This window comes from Microcebus murinus, chromosome 2, assembly GCF_040939455.1.
Source record: "Microcebus murinus isolate Inina chromosome 2, M.murinus_Inina_mat1.0, whole genome shotgun sequence".
Classification (NCBI taxonomy): domain Eukaryota; kingdom Metazoa; phylum Chordata; class Mammalia; order Primates; family Cheirogaleidae; genus Microcebus; species Microcebus murinus.
Window position 1 is genome coordinate 117418844 of NC_134105.1, and position 18323 is coordinate 117437166.

The 18323-nt window shown below is 37.5% G+C and overlaps 1 protein-coding gene across 1 annotated transcript in view; it reads left to right on the forward strand.

Annotated features, from left to right (window-relative positions):
• Positions 1-2926: 2926 nt before the first annotated feature.
• The window catches only part of MROH9 (maestro heat like repeat family member 9), a 97354-nt gene continuing 81957 nt past the window's right edge, over positions 2927-18323 (forward strand). The window contains 4 exon segments of the mRNA XM_076010452.1: positions 2927-2932; positions 15865-15944; positions 16557-16692; positions 17277-17363. Coding sequence (XP_075866567.1) covers positions 2927-2932; positions 15865-15944; positions 16557-16692; positions 17277-17363 — 309 coding nt within the window.

Sequence of the window (18323 nt, forward strand, 5' to 3'; positions counted from 1 at the left end):
ATTAATAAGAAATTACAGAATATTGATAACACTACATATCAGACCCTATAGTATGCAGCAAAAGGGGTGCACAGAGAAAAATTTATACCCTTTAATACTTAGAACAATAAACCAGAAAGAATGAAAATAATTGAATCAAGTATCTAAGACAAGAAATTATAAAAAGAACAACAAAATAAATTTCAGGAAGACAGAAAGAAAAAACAACCCATACAAAGATGTAGCTGAATTTTTGAATGTAGGAAGAGAAAAATAGCAGCACTAATAAATAAATTCAAGTTCTAGTACTTTCTCATGATGAGGTCATTCACTCTCTGACATTCTATCCCCAAACCTATATTCCCAACCTAATAATGTGAAAAAAATCAGTTAAATTCATACTGAGGTACATTCTACAAAATATCTAGCCAGTACTCTTCAAAACTGTCCAGTTCATGTACAAGGAAAGATTGCCACACTGTAAGAGATTAGAAGAGAATAAGGATACATACCGACTAAATGAAACATGAAATCCTGGACTGCAATCTGGAAGAGGAAAAGAACATTAGTGTAAAAACAGATGAAATCCAAATGATGTTTACAGTTTAGTTAATGAAGTTGTACCAGTGTTAATTTCGTAGTTTTGAAAAATGTACCATAGTTAACAGTGGGGAAAAACTGGTTGAAGGATATATGAGTATACTCTAGACTGTCTTTACAACTTTCTTGTAGATTTAAAATTATTCCAAAATAAAAAGTTTATTTCATGTACATGTATTATTTAAAAAAGGAATTCAAAAATTTCTAGAAAATCTAAACAGAGCAATTAAAATGGAAGAAATAAAAATAATTATCAAAGGGCTACCTCCTCCAAACAAGCAAACAAAAATATACTATGTCCTAAATATTTTTAAAAGGCAATTTTACTAATCATATCAGTAATTGATTATTGCAATTCCACTTAAGTCATTCTGATAATATTGAAAAATTTTAAAGGCATTCATATTTTTCCCATGAAGTTAATAATTCAATAAAAATTATCTTTTGCTCTCCAATTTTAATAAACATGCATTCAATTCTATTAATATTTTCTAGTACTACTGAATGGTACTTCCAGAAATGGTAGATGATAGTAGTAATAATGGTCATCTTTGTCTTATTCTTCACTAAAAATTCTTCTAATTATTTCCTTATTGCACCTGGTGTTGGCTTTATTATCTATCACATGAAGAAATTAAATACATATCTGTTTTATTAAGAATTGTTACCAAGATTGGATTTAAAACCTTGTCAGAAATTTGGCCTCAATAAAAATTATCATGTACATTTTCTTTTTTTAGCAATTACTGTTGAAAATTGGACTAAAGATTCTCTTTTACCAAACCATTCTCTATGTTTACAATAGCGCACTATTCTTTTAATGTGTTGCTGTATTCTGTTTGCTAATCTTTTCGTTAAGTGTTGTGCAGTAAGATTCAAAATAAATTTGTCTGTAGTTTGTGTAGTGTGTGTGTGTGTGTGTGTGTGTGTGTGTGTGTGTCTTTGTTGGGCTTTTCCACAAAGGTCATGCTAGCTTCAAATTTGGGGATAAGTTCATTCCCTTTTTAACTAGTCTCCACCTTCTTTCTGGATAGTGACTAGGCTCAAGATTCTGCAGTCCAGTGTGAAATGGCACCAGATGGTAAGTGATATTCTATAAAACATTAATGGAACTGAAATCTCTTGGAAAAAATAACTCCTTCGCTTTCTTCATTAAAAGAATGTTATAATTAATGCTTAAAGTATAATACATGTGTGGTATGGAAGGAAAAACAAAAAGGAATTTGGTTGAAAACTGTTTTTACTTTCTTTCCTGCAAAGTCATGTTCTTGCTCACCCTGCTGTGCCCCTGGAAATTACCTTCAATACTAGTTCAAAGGGATGAAAGTTTTTATCCACCCTACTGTTTTTCCCACCCACCCTCCATTTACCGAATGGTCTCTGTAGCAGTCTCCTCACTCATATGATCTTGTCCACCACCACTGTGGATAGCCTTCCCATCAAACTGCAGCCCCTGCCACCCAGCCTCTGACTGCGTGGCATCATTTCCATGTTTGAGAGCCATTCTACTGTGCATCTTTCCATTTCCATTCATCTTATTTTACATTGTGTTCTAGGCCCTTGGCAGATTTCTTGTCCTTCATCTCTTGAGGGCAGAGATTGTGATTATTTATCTTTGTGTTGTCTGCAGTGTGTAGCACAGCATTGTCTTCATGGGTATTTATCCTGCAGTTTTTAAAAATTGTGCTAAAACCCTGAATCTCTAATAGACCCTTCCACCATTTTAATATCCATGTTCAAATTATTATAACAGAAGATATAGGGAAGGGCTACCATAAGAACTTACATAATCTTTTACCCTTAGAAAAAAGAATGGGCCAGGGTGGACATTAAAACTTTTATAGACTGTTCCTTCATGATCCCTAGGTCAAAGTCACTGATAATTAAAGTAAAATATTGATAATAGTTGATGGAAAATTGATTTTTTGCCAGTCATGACATTGGGACAGTTGTCAATAAAACCACATTCTAGTAAACAGACCAGTTTTGACCCTTTCCCATTTGTACAGCCCTTAGAGTCAGAAACATACAGTTTAGCACTTAACTCGCTCAATCACTCATTCATTCATTTATTCAATACATATATATTGAGCATCAACTATGTGTTGACTATTATGCTCTCCTTTTGAGATGCAAATAGAATAAAACTCAAACACTAGCCTCAAAGTGCTTTTAGTCTAATGGGAGAGAAATTTTTTTTTTAAGTCAGTAATTAGAAATTTCCATAAATTATGATGAAATTACAGTAGGCAGAAAATGATAGAAGCATACTTGGTGGAGACTTCAAATGTGACTTTGGATCAGAGAAGACTTGAGCTGGACTTTGAAGGATGAGTGGAGTACCTAGATGAAGGTGAGGTACATTCCAAGAATAGGAAATGGCACTTGTAAAGGCAAGGGGAAAAAAGCAACATACATTTGTAGAATTGTAGACTGTAGGTGTGATTCCCCAAGAAGCAGACTCTAACATGGTGATTTGCAACCAGGAAGTTTACTGGATATGTTCTTGGAATCTATACTAGTGGATGAGGGGTGGAAGCAAAGTAGAGGAAGCAGGATTGGGTACGGGGAGGAGTTGAACTGTAATTCAGCTGCAAACAGGTTTCAGCTACTCCTAATTGGGAGCTCTGGAACTACGATGGGCTTTCAGAGTTGACTGTCTTTGAGGAGAGGGGAACTTGTCTTTGTTCCCCCACATCAACCAATCATCAGACGTAGGTTGCCCTCAGCAAGGGAACATGATCTCAGACTAGGGGCCTCTTTGGCCAAGGGATTTCTCAGAGACTGCTCATCTGAGAGCTCTTAGCCGCTAACATTCCCAGCAGATGGGAAAAGAGTGTTTCAGTCTTGTAGTGAGGAGGGGTAGTCCAAACAGTGTCCTACAGCATCTACCTATGACAACAGGTACATCTAGGATAAAGACTGTTCGAGGAGAAGTGGTAGAAATTGTGAATAGAGGGTAGGTGCAGACCCAGTCATGAAAGTTCCTTTGAGCTTTGCTAAAAAGTTCAAAACTGTGGTGACTTATTGAATCAAAAGAGTGGTATTGCTCCAACAGAATTATATTAATAGGTGATGAAACACAGAGACTCATTATAAATAATAGCAGGCCATCTGAGTTGAAGGATATAACTGGGAGTTGATGGCTATTGGGAACCCCAGCACATGGGTCAAGTAGACTTGTGCTTCAAAAGTTTACAAAAGATTGAGGATCTTCCAGACCATGTAGTTGGGCCTTGAGAGTGACACTGCTATAGGGGATTGAGTTCCTCATAAGCAGGTACATTGGGGCCATCACCTGCTGGGTCAGAAGTAAAGACCAACAGGAAGAGGACGATAAGTCATGCCATGAACATACAAAAAAAGGAAAATAGTGTTCACAATTCCTCAGCCACAACCCTGGAAAATAAAGACAGAAAAGATGAGAAAGGGCATAGGGACAGAAAAGTGCATGTTAGGCAACTCCCTTCCCCATTCCAAAACAGTAAAGATATCTAAAACTTACATAGCACTTATAACATGGTAGGCATGCTCTGAGTGCTTTAAATGAATAACTTATTTAATCCTCACAACAGCCTTATGGAGTAAGTACTACTTTGCAAATGAAACAGAGACAGCGGGTGCCCTGCTCAGTGGTTACATAGCTACCAAGTGGCAGAACCAGGATATAAACTCATGGAGTCTAGCTGCAGAGCTGCTGGGCTAAGCACCAAGCTATACTGTGTCTACCCTAAAACCAAAAATCTTACCTGCCCTGGAGATCAGGAAGAACTTTGAACAAATTATGAAGTCAAAGATTGTAAATAAACAGAATTCAGCATTAATAATAATAGTGAAACTGTTTTAATAACCAAAAGAAATGGAAAATTTATGGAATCAGACTTAGAATGGTCAATAAGTGAGGTAGCTACCTAGCAGGGAAAGGAGGAATGAGGGAGTTAGTAGAGAAGAAGGGCAGAGCACGGTGGCAGCAGTTACAGGGAAAAATAGAACCATTTTCTACATATACATCTTAGAGGCTGAGATTTCTCAATAAAAAGAATGTTATTAACATTCCTATAGCTATACCATCTATCGCTGGAAGGATGCATAGGAAACCAGTAGCTACTGTAGACTCGGGATGGGAGATAGGAAAGATGTGGAGACAATGTGCACTGGTTACCCCTTTGTACTGTATTGCACATGTACATGTACTTTTTAAAATAATTAAACAAATAGGGTATGATACTTTAAAAATTCATTCAAGGAAATGCATCTATCTATTTCATGGCTGTATCAAACTATGTATCTATATCTAAATTTGTAATTCATCTCTTATTCTTATAAAGGAGCCATTTTATTATCCACGTTTGTAAATGCCCCTTACTCTCAAATATTCCATTTTATGTTAACTTTTATTATTTATTTTCTTTTAGCTTTTGTTTCACATCATTGAATTGTTTTTGTTTGTCTCTAATCCACCTAAAATCTTTCTTCATTTCCCTAGTGCAGAAGGGGAGTCTTAATAAAAAATAAATAGGAAAAAAAGATGATATCTTCTTATGTGGATTTGAAACTATGTTTTTACTGGTAGGAATTATAAAATAAAGACTTGCCATCAGTGAGAAATGATCATACTAAATTTTGATGTAATTGGATTTATATGCTATTAAAGAAATAGAATAGTCCAAACAAAATCATTGCCAATAGGGTGGTGAGTTTTATTGAAAATATAAAGTGTACAGAAACTTTAAAAAGCCTGAAGTGTTAATTTATGATATTCCAACTACAGAAACCAGTGTATTAAATCCACCAATTTTTTGTCTAAACGCATACTAGGAATTAGTGAAGTAGCTGTTAAATATGCATAGTAAGAACATGGTCCCAAGAAGGCAAAAACTGCACTACCACTTCAGGTCTTAACTTGTCTTTCATCAGCATTGTCTACATTTCCCTTAGCTGTGAAAGAGGTCAAGTCCCCAAACCAAATTATATTACAAAGAATGACAAAGACTTAGGTTGGAAATAGGAGTTGTATACAGAAAAGAGAAGATAGTGAAATGGTTTGTGGGAAACAAAACAAACTTGTTTGTTGTAGCGGTCAGGGTTTGAGTCTCAGCTGAGTTCTTGCTAGCACTCAGGCACGTGTAGACAGACCACTCACCATTCAAGATGAGGCAGGACTGGCAGGATCAAAGAGACTGCAAGGAAAGACATATCCTATATGAAAAGTATTAAGGTGCATTCATGTGATTCCAGGACAGTGGGATAGTTTCAGAGGTTGGTAAGTGAGTCTCACTATAGCACAGTCCTGGCTGCTAAGTCCTATAAGGACTGTTGTAAAACAAAGCAAAACAATGATGCTAGAATTGATGAGGGTGAGTCAGGTCACCTGTGACTTTAGCTATAAAGTGAGTGCACCTTTTGTGCAGACCCAAGCTCTTTGAGAAACAAGGAGTGTCAGCAGCCATGGGACTATACCAGCAGGCACTACTACCAAGGCCTTTGACAGATGGTAGGGGCAGCAGCAGCAGCATCTTTGGACTTCAGCATGGATGGATAATGCCATCACATCAAATTACAGCAATAAGGGAGATACCACACTAATCTTAAACTACTACAGGTAGCTCAGATGTATAACAAAATCTTTTGTAATATAATAAGGTAAGTCTATCCAATTATTTTTCCTTTTAAAAAATGTATTGGCTACTTTAACTTGTTTACACTTACAGGGGAACTTTAGAATATACTGTCAAACTTCTTCCGCAATTTCTTTTGGCTTATTGATTAGGAGCACTAAATTTATTGATTAATTTTTTTGTATAATTTGCTTCTTTAAACTATTGTCTTGTCATCAAGAACACGTATTTTTTTCTTTCCAATTACTTGAATCTTTAGTAAAATTTTTTCTTCATGAAGACTTTATATTTTTTTCAGAGGTACTTTATAAATTATTTTGTTATTGAATGTAAAATATATGATTTGAAAATATTTTCTCTCAGTATATGGCTCATCTCCATTTTCCTAATGGTGCTTTTTGAAGAACAAAGGTTTTAATTTTGATCAAGTCCAATTTATCATTTTTTTTTCCTTTGGTGGGCCATGTTTTTGATGTATCTAAAGAAAATTTTGCATAACCAAACATAACCAATATCCTTTTTGTCTTCTAAAGGTTTTATAGTTTTAGCTCTTGACATTTATATCTATGATCCATTTTGAGTATTTTTGTGTAGGTATGAGGTAAGGGTATACATTTATCTTCTGGCGTATAAATATCCATTGTCCCATTGTCATGTTTTTAACATAAAATCTTGTAGCATGGACCTGCATAGTTTCTAACTTTAAGAATTTAAAGAGATTTTCTTTGTGAAGTGGATATGTGATCAATTTTAAATGCTTTTATAGTTTTACAAAAATAATATGCTTTCATTTTAAAAATTCATGCAATATAGATGAGTGAAAAAATTTATCACCGTAAAAATAGCTATCACCAATTATCATTCCAGCCATATCTCTGGGTTGCAAGTCATTTTCTCTAAAAAAAAAAAAAAAAAAAAAGAAAGAAAGAAAAAAAGAAAAACTTTGAAGACATAACTTACGTTGTATTCTGGTATCCAGTGTGACTAATGATGGTGGTCTGATTCTCTAGCTTCTATCACCTGTTTTCTCCTCCAGAAGCCTTTAAGATTTATCTTTATCCTTGGTAAACTGAGATTTTAGAACAATCTGTCTACAGGTATTTTTTAAATTCAAATATACTAGCCACTCACTCATGTTTTCAATCTAAAGACCCCAGCCATTTATTCTTTGACAAATTATATTGCACTTTTGATTGGACAATTTTTCTCCTTATGTGAACTCCATTATTTCTTTCTGGGATTCCTACTATTTAGATATTGAATTATAACATCTTAAGAAATCCCATGATCTGATGGCTTTGAATTTTTTTTGACTCCTTACTATCTTACACTACATTTTCTCTATCCATTCATCCATGGAATGTTACTTAGGTAGATTCTATATCTTAACTATTGCGAATAATGAATACTACAATGAATAGTAGTAGGGAATGTAGATGTCTCTTTGCGATCCTGATTTTATTTTCTTTGGAGATATATATATACCCCCACAGGTTGGATTGATGAATCATTTCCAGTGCTATTTTTAATTTTTAGAAACCCCCATACTGTTTTCCATAATGGCTGTACCAGCTTACATTCCCTGCAAGAGCATCCAAGGGTTTTCTGCCCATCGTCACCAACACTTGTTACCTCTCGTCTTTTTGATAATAGCCATCTTAACAAGATGTTAGCCATCTTAACAGCCACCTACATTTAAGTGAGGGGATATCTCATTGTGGTTTTAATTTGTATTTCCCCAATGATTAGTGATGTTGAAAATTTTTCACATATCTGTTGGTCATTTGTATATCTTCTTTGAAAAAATGTCTATTGAAGTCCTTTGTCTCATTTTTAAATTGGGTTATCTGGGGTTTTTTTCTATGGAGTTGTATGAGCTCCTTATATATTTTGTAAATTAGTCTCTTATCATGTGTATGGTTTACAAATATTTAATATTTTCTCCCACTCTAGATTGGCTTTTCATTTTGTTGACTATTTCCTTTGCTGTGCAGAGCTTTTTAGTTTGATGTAGTCCCATGTGTTTATTTTTGCTTTTGTTGCCTAAGCTTTTGGTGTCTTCTCCAAAAAGTCATTGCCAACACCAGTGAAAAGGAGGCTTCCCCGGTGTTTTCTTCTAGGAGTCTTATGGCTTCAAGTATTATGTTTATAAGACTGTAATCCATTTTGAATTAATTTTTATATATATTTAATATTATAAGATAAGTGTTCAGTTTCATTTATTTATAGGGACATGCAGTTTTCCCAACACCATTTATTGAAGAGACTACCCTTTGTCTATTGTATATTCTTGGCTCTCTTATCAAAGATTAGTTGACTTGAATGAATGCATTTATTTCTGGGCTCTCTATTCCATTCCATTGGTCCATGTGTTTTTTTTTTATGCCATTCCATGTCATTTTAATTCCTGTAGCTTTGCATTATAGCTTGAAATCAGGAAGTGTGATGCCCCTGGTTGTGCTCTTCCTTCTCAAGATTGCTTTGGCTAGTTGAAAAGAAGAATTCTTGAAAACAGAATGATAAATTCCTAATGGAATCCTTTTAATTATCACTGTTAAAGTTATATTAGACAGCTGTGCATTGACCTGTAGTGGTTCTCATTTTACAACGTGAATTTAGTCATTCTTTTATTATTATTATTTTTTTTAGCATATTATGGGGGTATAAGTGTTAAGGTTATTTATGTTGCCCATGCCCCCCTCCTCCCTCTAGTAAGAGTTTCAAGCATGTCCATCTCCCAAACGTTGCACATCTCACTCGTTGTGGTTGTATATACCCCTTCCCCCCTCCCTCCTCCCACACTCCTGACACCCGATAAATGTTACTCCTATATGTCCACTTAGGTGTTGATCTGTTAACACCAATTTGCTGGTGAGTACATGTGGTGCTAGTGTTTCCATTCTTGAGATACTTCACTTAGTAGAATGGGTTCCAGCTCTATCCAGGAATATACAAGAGGTGCTAGATCACCATTGTTTCTTAAAGCTGAGTAGTATTCCATGATATACATATACCACATTTTATTAATCCACTCATGAATTGATGGGCACTTGGGTTGTTTCCACAGCCTTGCAATTCTGAATTGTGCTGCTATAAATATTCAAGTGCGGGTATCTTTTTCATAAAGTGACTTTTTATCTTTTGAGTAGATGCCCAGTAATGGAATTGCTGGATCAAATGGTAGATCTACTTGTACCGCTTTGAGGTATATCAATATTGCTTTCCACAGAGGTTGAACTAGTTTGCAGTCCCACCAGCAATGTAGGAGTGTTCCTCTCTCTCCGCATCCACACCAGCATTTGTTGTTTGGAGACTTTTTGATAAAGGCCATTCTCACTAGAGTTAAGTGATATCTCATTGTGGTTTTGATTTGCATTTCCCTGATGATTAGAGATGTTGAACATTTTTTCATATATTTGTTGGCCATTATTCTGTCTTCTTTTGAAAAGTTTCTGTTCATATCCTTTGCCCATTTTTGATAGGGTTGTCTGATTTTTTTCTTGCTGATTTTCCTGAGTTCTAAATAGATTCTAGTTATCAGCCCTTTATCAGATGTGTAGCTTGCAAAATTTTTCTCCCATTCTGTGGGTTGTCTGTTTGCTCTCTTGACATTTTCTTTGGCTGTGCAGAAGCTTTTTAATTTCAGTAGGTCCCATTTGTTTATTTTTGTTGGTGTTGTGATTGCCTTTGGGGTCTTCTTCATAAATTCTTTGCCTAGGCCAATGTCTAGAAGAGTATTTCCAACATTTTCCTCTAGAATTCTAATAGTCTCATACCTAAGGTTAAAGTCTGTTACCCAGCATGAGTTGGTTTTTGTGAGAGGTGAAAGGTGTGGGTCTTGTTTCAGTCTTTTACATGTGGCTATCCAGTTTTCCCAGCACCATCTGTTGAATAAGGATTCTTTTCCCCAGTGTATGTTTTTGTCTGCTTTGTCAAAAATTAGTTGGCTATATGAGGATGGTCTTATATCTGGGTTCTCTGTTCTGTTCCACTGGTCAATGTCCCTGTTCTTGTGCCAATAAAAAGCTGTTTTAATGACTATAGCCTTGTAGTATAGCTTGAAGTCTGGCAAATTGATACCTCCTATTTTGTTTTTATTGCCTAGGATTGATTTTGCTATACGAGGTCTTCTCTGGTTCCATACGAAGCGTAAAATTATTTTTTCTATATCTGTGAAAAATGATGATGGTATTTTGATAGGGATTGCATTGACTCTGTAGGTCACTTTGGGTAGCATAGACATTTTAACAATGTTGATTCTGCCAACCCATGAGTATGGTATATTCTTCCATCTGTTTATGTCCTCTGCTATTTCCTTCTTCAGTGTTTCATAGTTCTCCCTGTAGAGGTCTTTTACCTCCTTAGTTAAATATATTCCTAGGTACTTTATTTTCTTCATTGATATTTTGAAGGGAATTGAGTCTTTGATTTGGTTCTCATTTTTACTGTTGTTGGTGTATATGAATGCCTCTGATTTCTATGTATTGATTTTGTATACTGAGACTTTACCAAATTCGTTTATTAGATCAAGGAGTCTCTTGGTTGAATCCTTGGGGTTTTCTAGGCATAATATCATGTCATCAGCGATGAGAGTTTGATCTCTTCTGCTCCCATTTGGACACCCTTAATTCCACTCTCTTGTCTGATTGCTGTAGCAAGAACTTCCAGCACTATGTTGAACAGAAGTGGAGATAGTGGGTAACCTTCTCTTGTTCAAGTTCTAAGTGGGAATGCTTTCAATTTTTCCCCATTCAGTATGATATTGGCTGTGCGTTTGTCATATATGGCTTGTATCATTTTTAGGTCAGCCCCATCTATGCTTATTTTGTTGAGCGTTCTTATCATAAAAGGGTGTTGAATTTTGTCAAATGCTTTCTCTAAGTCTATTGAGAGGATCATATGGTCTTTGTTTTTGCTTCTGTTTATATGGTGAATTACATTTATAGATTTACATATGTTGAACCATCCCTGCATCCCTGGGATGAAGCCCACTTGGTTGTGATGAATTATTTTCCTGACAAACACCTGGATTTGATTGGCTAGGATTTTGTTGAGAATTTTTGCATCTATATTCATAAGGGATATTGGTCTGTAGTTTTCTTTCTTTGTTGCATCCTTTTCTGGTTTTGGTATCAGGGTTATGTTCCCTTCATAAAAATGTTCTGGGGAGAATTCCATTCTTCTCAATGTGGAATAATTTCTGCAGGATAGGCACCAGTTCTTCTTTGTAGGTGTGGTAAAATTCAGGTGTGAAACCATCTGGCCCAGGACTTTTCTTTTTAGGAAGGTTTTTTATTGCTGTTTCACTTTCAGTACTTGATATTGGTCTGTTCAGGAATTCTATTTCTTCCTGGTTGAGCCTACGCAGGCTGTGTGTTTCTAAGAATTTGTCCACTTCCTCTACATTTTCCAGTATGTGTGCATAGAGGTTTTTGTAGTATTCATAAATTATATCTTGTATCTCTGTGGCATCAGTTGTAATTTCTCCTTTATTTTCCTGATGGAGCTTATTAGAGATTTTTCTTTTCTGCTTTTCGTTAGTCTAACCAATTGTGTGTCAATTTTGTTTATTTTTTCAAAGAACCAACTTTTTGTTTTATTAATCTTCCATATAGTTTCCCTGTTGTCAATTTCATTTAGTTCTGATTTGATCTTAATGATTTCACTTCTTCTGCTGGGTTTGGGGTTGGTCTCTTCTTCTTTTTCCAGCTCTTTGAGACGATTCATTAGGTGGTCTATTTGTGATCTTTTCGACTTTTGGATATAGGCATTTATGGAAATAAACTTTCCTCTCAGGACTGCTTTAGCTGTGTCCCACAGGTTTTGGTAACTTGTGTCACCTTTGTTGTTTAGTTCAAAGATTTCTATCTTGATTTCCTCGTTTATGAAGTGATCATTCGGCAGAAGGTTGTCTAGTTTCCATGACTTTGTGTAGAAATGAAGACTCCTGTTAGGATCGATTTCTACATTTATTCCATTGTGGTCTGAAAAGATACATGGTATAATTTCTATTTTTCAAAATTGTTTGAGACGTGCTTTGTGTCCTAGGATATGGTCAATCTTAGAGAATGACCCATGAGCTGATGAGAAGAACATATATTCAGTGGTTTGGGGGTAGAATGTCCTGTAGATGTCAGTCAGGCCCATTTGTTCTAGGGTTCTGTTTAAGTCCATTATTTCTTTGTTGATTTTCTGTTTGGAGGATCTGTCCTGTGCTGTCAGTGGGGTGTTAAAGTCTCCAACTATTATGATGTTGTTGTTTATCCATTTGTTTAGATCAAGTAGAGTTTGATTTATGAATCTGGGTGCACCAAGCTTGGGTGCATATATATTTAGAATTGTTATGTCCTCTTGTTGGACTGTACCCTTCACCATTATATAGTGACCTTCTTTGTCTTTTATTACTTTTGTTGATTTAACAACTAAGTTATCTGTAATCAGCACCGCCACGCCAGCTTTCGTTTGGCTTCCATTTGCTTGAAATATTGTTCTCCACCCCTTTACCTTTAGTCTAATTGCATCCTTGCAGGTTAGATGTGTTTCCTGAAGGCAGCAGATACTTGGCTTGTGTTTTTTTATCCATTTGGCCAGCCTATGTCTCTTGAGTGGGGAGTTCAAGCCATTCACATTTATTGAGATAACTGATAGGTGGGGCATATTTCTGTTCATTATGTTGGGTTGAACTTTGTTGCTTTGTTTTCTCTCTTGAGCCATTGTGGTATCTGGGCTTTGATCTTTAGCTTTTAGTAGATTTACATTCGTGAATGTTTATTGTGCTGATCCGTGGGTAACACTGTTTTGAGTACTTCTTCAAGGGCTGGTCTTGTCTTGGTAAATTCCCTGTCTTTACTTATCTGAGAATGTCTTGATTTCTCCTTCCTATACAAAACTTAGTTTTGCAGGGAATAAGATTCTAGGCTAGGCATTGTTCTGTTTCAGAAGAGTGAGAATGGAGCCCCAGTCTCTTCTTGCTTGTAAAGTCTCAGTGGAGAACTCTGGTGTTATTTGAATTGGCTTTCCCTTGTATGTTACTTGCTTCTTTCGTCTTACAGCTTTTAGAAGGGCCTCTTTAGTTGATATTTTGGTCAGTCTGATGACTGCATGTTGTGACGTCTTCCTGTTTGCATTGAATCTCCCAGGGGTCCTCTGAGCTTCTTGAACTTGTATATCGAGATTTTGAGCAAGGCCTGGGAAATTTTCCTCTATTACATCTTCAAATAGTTTGTCCAACCCTTGAGTGTTGTCTTCTTCCCCTTCTGGTAACCCTATGACCCTCACATTAGGTTTCTTCACATAATCCCACATCTCTTGTAGGCTTTGCTCTTTTCTCTTGTTTCTCTGCTATATCTCTGTGATGGTTTTATTTAGTTGGAGGGTGTTATTTTCAATCTCTGAGATTCTTTCTTCTGTTTGATCTACCCTGTTCTTGAGACTTTCCACTGTATTATGTATTTCCCTGAATTGATTCTTCATTTCCAGGCGTTCAGTTAAACTTTTCTTCATTGTGTCTATTTCTTTAGTGAACTTTTGTTCCAGGTCCTGGAGGCTTTTTGTGGTTTCTTTGTGTTGGTTATTGAGTTGTTCTTGCAGGTTATTGAATTTTCTTATGATCCACATTTGGAATTCCTCTTCTGTCATTTTGGTTGCCTGATTTTGGTTGGTGTTCATTACTAAGGGGCTAGTGCTCCTCTTTGGGGGTGTGGTTTCCGTTTGGTTCTTCATTTTCCTGGAGTTCCTTTGCTGATTTCTTCCCATATTGATCGGTTGTTGCTTCTTTCCTTTAGGTTTTCGTTTGGGTATTCACACGCCTTGTTTAATTTCTGAGCTGGTAGGTGGTGTCTGTGGATGAGATTCGACTACTCCCTGTATAATGAGTCAGTAGGTGCCATGAAACGGTTGTGCAGGAAGTCCTCCTTGTCAGTAGGTGGCACTTGCTTGGAGGAACAGGCTATGCTGTTGTTTTTGTGTCCTGTTATCAGCTCTTGTTCCTGTAGAGAGGCACCCTAGTGCCTCAGGTGGTCGGTGGGGCCCTGAGACTTCCAGGTGTGTCCTTTTCTTCCCCTCAGTGAGGGCTAGTCTGGGAGTGAGTCTGGACGGAGCTGGGTTTGGTAAGCCTGCCCTTAGGCACCACCAATGCTGTTAGCAGGGGTCAAAGTTCTGTTCTCTGCTTCCAGGAAAAGCTTTCAGGGAGGGGCTGGAATGGCCCTGCTCAGTCAGAAAGTCTGCGTGTGGAGTGGGGCTATCTGAGACCCGCAGTCTGGAGCAAGCCTCGCTTCTTTCCACCCTCCCCAACTCTGTAGCTACTCCTGGGCTTCTGCCAGCAGGCCAGACCTCACGCCACCAGGCCTCCCCTGTCTTTGATGCCGGCTGGGAGGTTCCCTGCACAGGAAAGCCACCTGGGCTGGGCTCACGGCCTCCCTTTGGGAGGAGGTTTGCCCTCCAGGACGTTGATCTGCCTCTGAAGACACACACACCTCAGTAGTCTGTTCGTGTATATCCCTTCTGTGTCCCGGGCAATGTGAGACCTGGGTGCACGGGATCTGGTCTGCAGGTCTGACCTCTGGGCCCCAGAGTTCAAACTATATCCCCACTAGGGAGAGGAGTTCCAATCTCAATTCACCCACAGGGAGCACAAGCTGGGTCTATGTCTCTCAGCCTCAGGGTCTGCCCCGTTCTCCTGGATTCACCAGGCCAGCAGCACCTGGGAGGGCTAGCGGGTAGGGAGTGCACCATCTGAGTTCCCTTCAGTCAGCTGTAGGGCCCCAAAAGGGAAGGTCCCATTCCCTGGAGGTGCCTCTGGCTGGTGGCTATATTGTCTCTCTCGGCAGCCACAGATAGTGTTGGGGGAGGGGAGAAGGAGGCAATATGGAGCCTGCCGTGGGGCTTGGGTCTGTGCACAGGGAAGTGCCCTGCAGGAGTTGGAAGCCTAGTCCTGTGTCCGCTACAGGCTTACCGCTCACTGGTGGTGGACTTCTCTGGCTGGTGTTCGCAGGTCTCTCCACCCGCTGGGGAGCCCACCAGCAGTCCACGATGCAAGGGAGGGGAGAGTTAATTCCTCTACCTACCCTTGCTGCTGGTCTCAGGGCTGCTCCAGTGGTCTCTGCTTCCAGTTCTCCTCCACAACCTCCTCCCGTGGAGTCTCCCGTGGTCTCAGGTACCCCTCCTTCCAACCCTCATCTGATGTATGCTTGTCTTCTTGCTTTTTTCTTCTAATTTCTACTAGAATCTGTCTTTTCTGCAGAGATACTCTGTCTGGCAGTGTTTCTCATCCGCCATCAATTTAGTCATTCTTTAGTAAGACCTGATTTCAATTGCCCTTCTGAAAGTTTTATAGATAGATTCCACACTCAGTAGACTGCACTTAACAGTTACAGTGGTGTACAGAAGTATACTTAGTAAAGAGCATCCTTAACAAAATGCTGTCTGGAAATGGTAATTATATAAGCATAGTTGGCTGCAAAAGACTACAATTTAGGCTAAAATCCTACTGTGGTTTTAAATTACAGTTATTTGATCTCAGTACATGAACTCTTGATCGTATTTTCTAATCTGATTTATTTCCTTTAGTCTCTGTAAAAGGGAGAACTACACATAATATCATAAGCCTCAGTGGTCTGTTTCTTGTTTCTTTGTTTCATTGTTTCTTGTTTCCCCCCATGGTACTTAGGTGCATCTAGCCGGCAGCCTATGTGATGTATACTCAGGCCTCTTAAGTCATCAATCTATGATCTTGGCCATGAACTCAAGGTATGGTAAGCAGTAAAGCTCTTTCATTTTACTGATTGAATGTCTTTTAAATGTTATATATTTTAAATAACCATAATTGTAAAAAATTTTTAAATTACCCAAAATTCCACCATTCTAATCTAGCAACTGTTATTAATATTTCTTTCTCATACTCCTTCCAATTTGTCTTTATTGCATGTACAGGCAGATAATCTCTTTAGTTGTTGATGGGCACTTTTCATTTGTCATCAATCTGAAGATACATTCCAATGTCATAAATATTAAAAAGTGAAAAACATATTATCAATGATTAGAGAAAATTTGGCAGTAATATAGTTCAACTGTGTAAAGTTTAGCATGGCTTTGTGGACATGGCTGGGAATGTAACCACTCTGCATTATTATGGACAGCTATCTTCTGATTTCTAAATAATTGTTTATAGATGATATTTATAAAGAAATTAATTCCTTTATATTTAAAGAATCATTTTCATTTTAAGGGAATATTTAAGACCTGTGAGTCATATAAAGCCAAAGCTGAACCTTATTTTCTCTTATTGCTAAGGAAAAGCCAGTAAAGTAGGCTTACATTTGTTCTCTCATCGATTTAGTAATTATATCCTTTTCTCCCCAGCTTTGTGGACCCCTTATTGCAATTTGAAAATCAATTGAAGATAATAGAGTCATCCTTTAATATGTTAGTTACCATACCAAGTCTTGCCAAAGTAAAAAAATTGGGGACTACTGATGAAGAAGTTGAGGATGTGGTGGTAAGATTTTTCTTCTTTTAAAGATAATTAGACATTATTATGCACCACAGCAGTCCTGCAGAATGTGTCTCAGTAGGTCATGATCTTTGTAGTCTTCCTCTTCACTGTTTTTAGATAAAATAGATAAATAGTATCTTCTAGCACTAATTTTTACCCCTAGACTCCTTGTGAATTCTACAACCCATGGGATTTTCATGGATTGTTTAAGATTTATTAGAAGAAATGAATGAAGATATTTTTGATTAATTGTTTTAGCAAGGACAGGGAGTTTACTGGCAAGTGCTTCCTAGAAGGGAATAGGAAACAGAGAAAGGTGGAAGTAGGAAGAGTCCTATAGTAAGATTAGCAAATGTCAGTGGTTTCCATTTCTTCAGCATTGCTATGTAGTGAATTTGCTCTATGAAATAGAGAAGCCATTCATAGCATATAGTATTGGGTGGGGTCCCATCAGTGTAGACACTACTCCTTTTTCTTACCTTCAGTTTGTGGGGAGAATTTACAACACACAGATGCAATGCTGTAGACATTAGGTAAAATTTTATATACAGTTGGTTGACTGGTTGTGCAACATTTTTGTATTTCAGAATTTATACCATAATATTTTTAACACATTTGAAGACACTCTTCTGATCTTAGTGTCTAAAGACCTCTACAAACTACAGATCTTAAAGGTAAAATATGGGAAAATAAGTAGTTTTGTTTTCTTATCATAAATCTGGAGAGCTCACTATGTTTCACTTATTTTCCGTTTGCCATATTTGAATCTCCTTCAAGTATTTGGTGGGTAAAACTTATTTTAAACCCAACAAAGTGACATTATTCCCAAAATGAAAGCACTTCTCTTTATGTGAATTATAGAGGCATAGTTTTAAGAATTCAATTTTGGGGAGATGGCATCAGCAGCCATCTTGAGAAGTCAAGTCTTATGTTGCAATATATGGGTGAGCACAATATGGAAGAGCAGAGAATATTATTAGCCTAATTCACCTACAAGTTTATGTAACAATGAACTATGCTGTGATAGTGTCTAAGTGCATGCTTCTTCCCCATCAACTCTGGTGCTGGGGTATGTTGTGTGCATCTTGTCTTCATGGATATTACTGTATCTAAGGATGGCCTAACAACTTTCCAAAACCCCCCTTTTTACAACCAAGACCTCACTGTGCTTTTAACATCCTGACCAGAGACAGAAGACTACTCTGGAAGTCTTCCAGTCTTCAATTTTGCATCCCAACATGTTGACATCAGAGGCCAACTATCTAGAAATACTGCAAAAATAGACTGACTTAACCTATCAGGAGCATCCATGAGTTGTGCAAATAATAAATACATCCAAGTAAAGAGGTTTGGGCAAGCTGGCTGACCAGAGACATTGGTTGCTAGATTGACTCAGAAAGAAGGAAAAGTTTTAGACAGGAAAAAAAAAAAAAAACATAGCTCAGGTGTAATTCTGAGGGGAAAGTGCCAGAACCTATCAGAGATTTCATGGGAAGAAGTTGCAGAGCAGAACAAGAAGGAACAAGATTTTGGCAGAGATCAACCCCTGAGAAACTTGGAGTCCTGTGGAATGGGTAGGTGGGGGTTTTGTTTCTCCCTGCTTCACATCTCCAGTGGTCAGCAGGCTCCTGAAC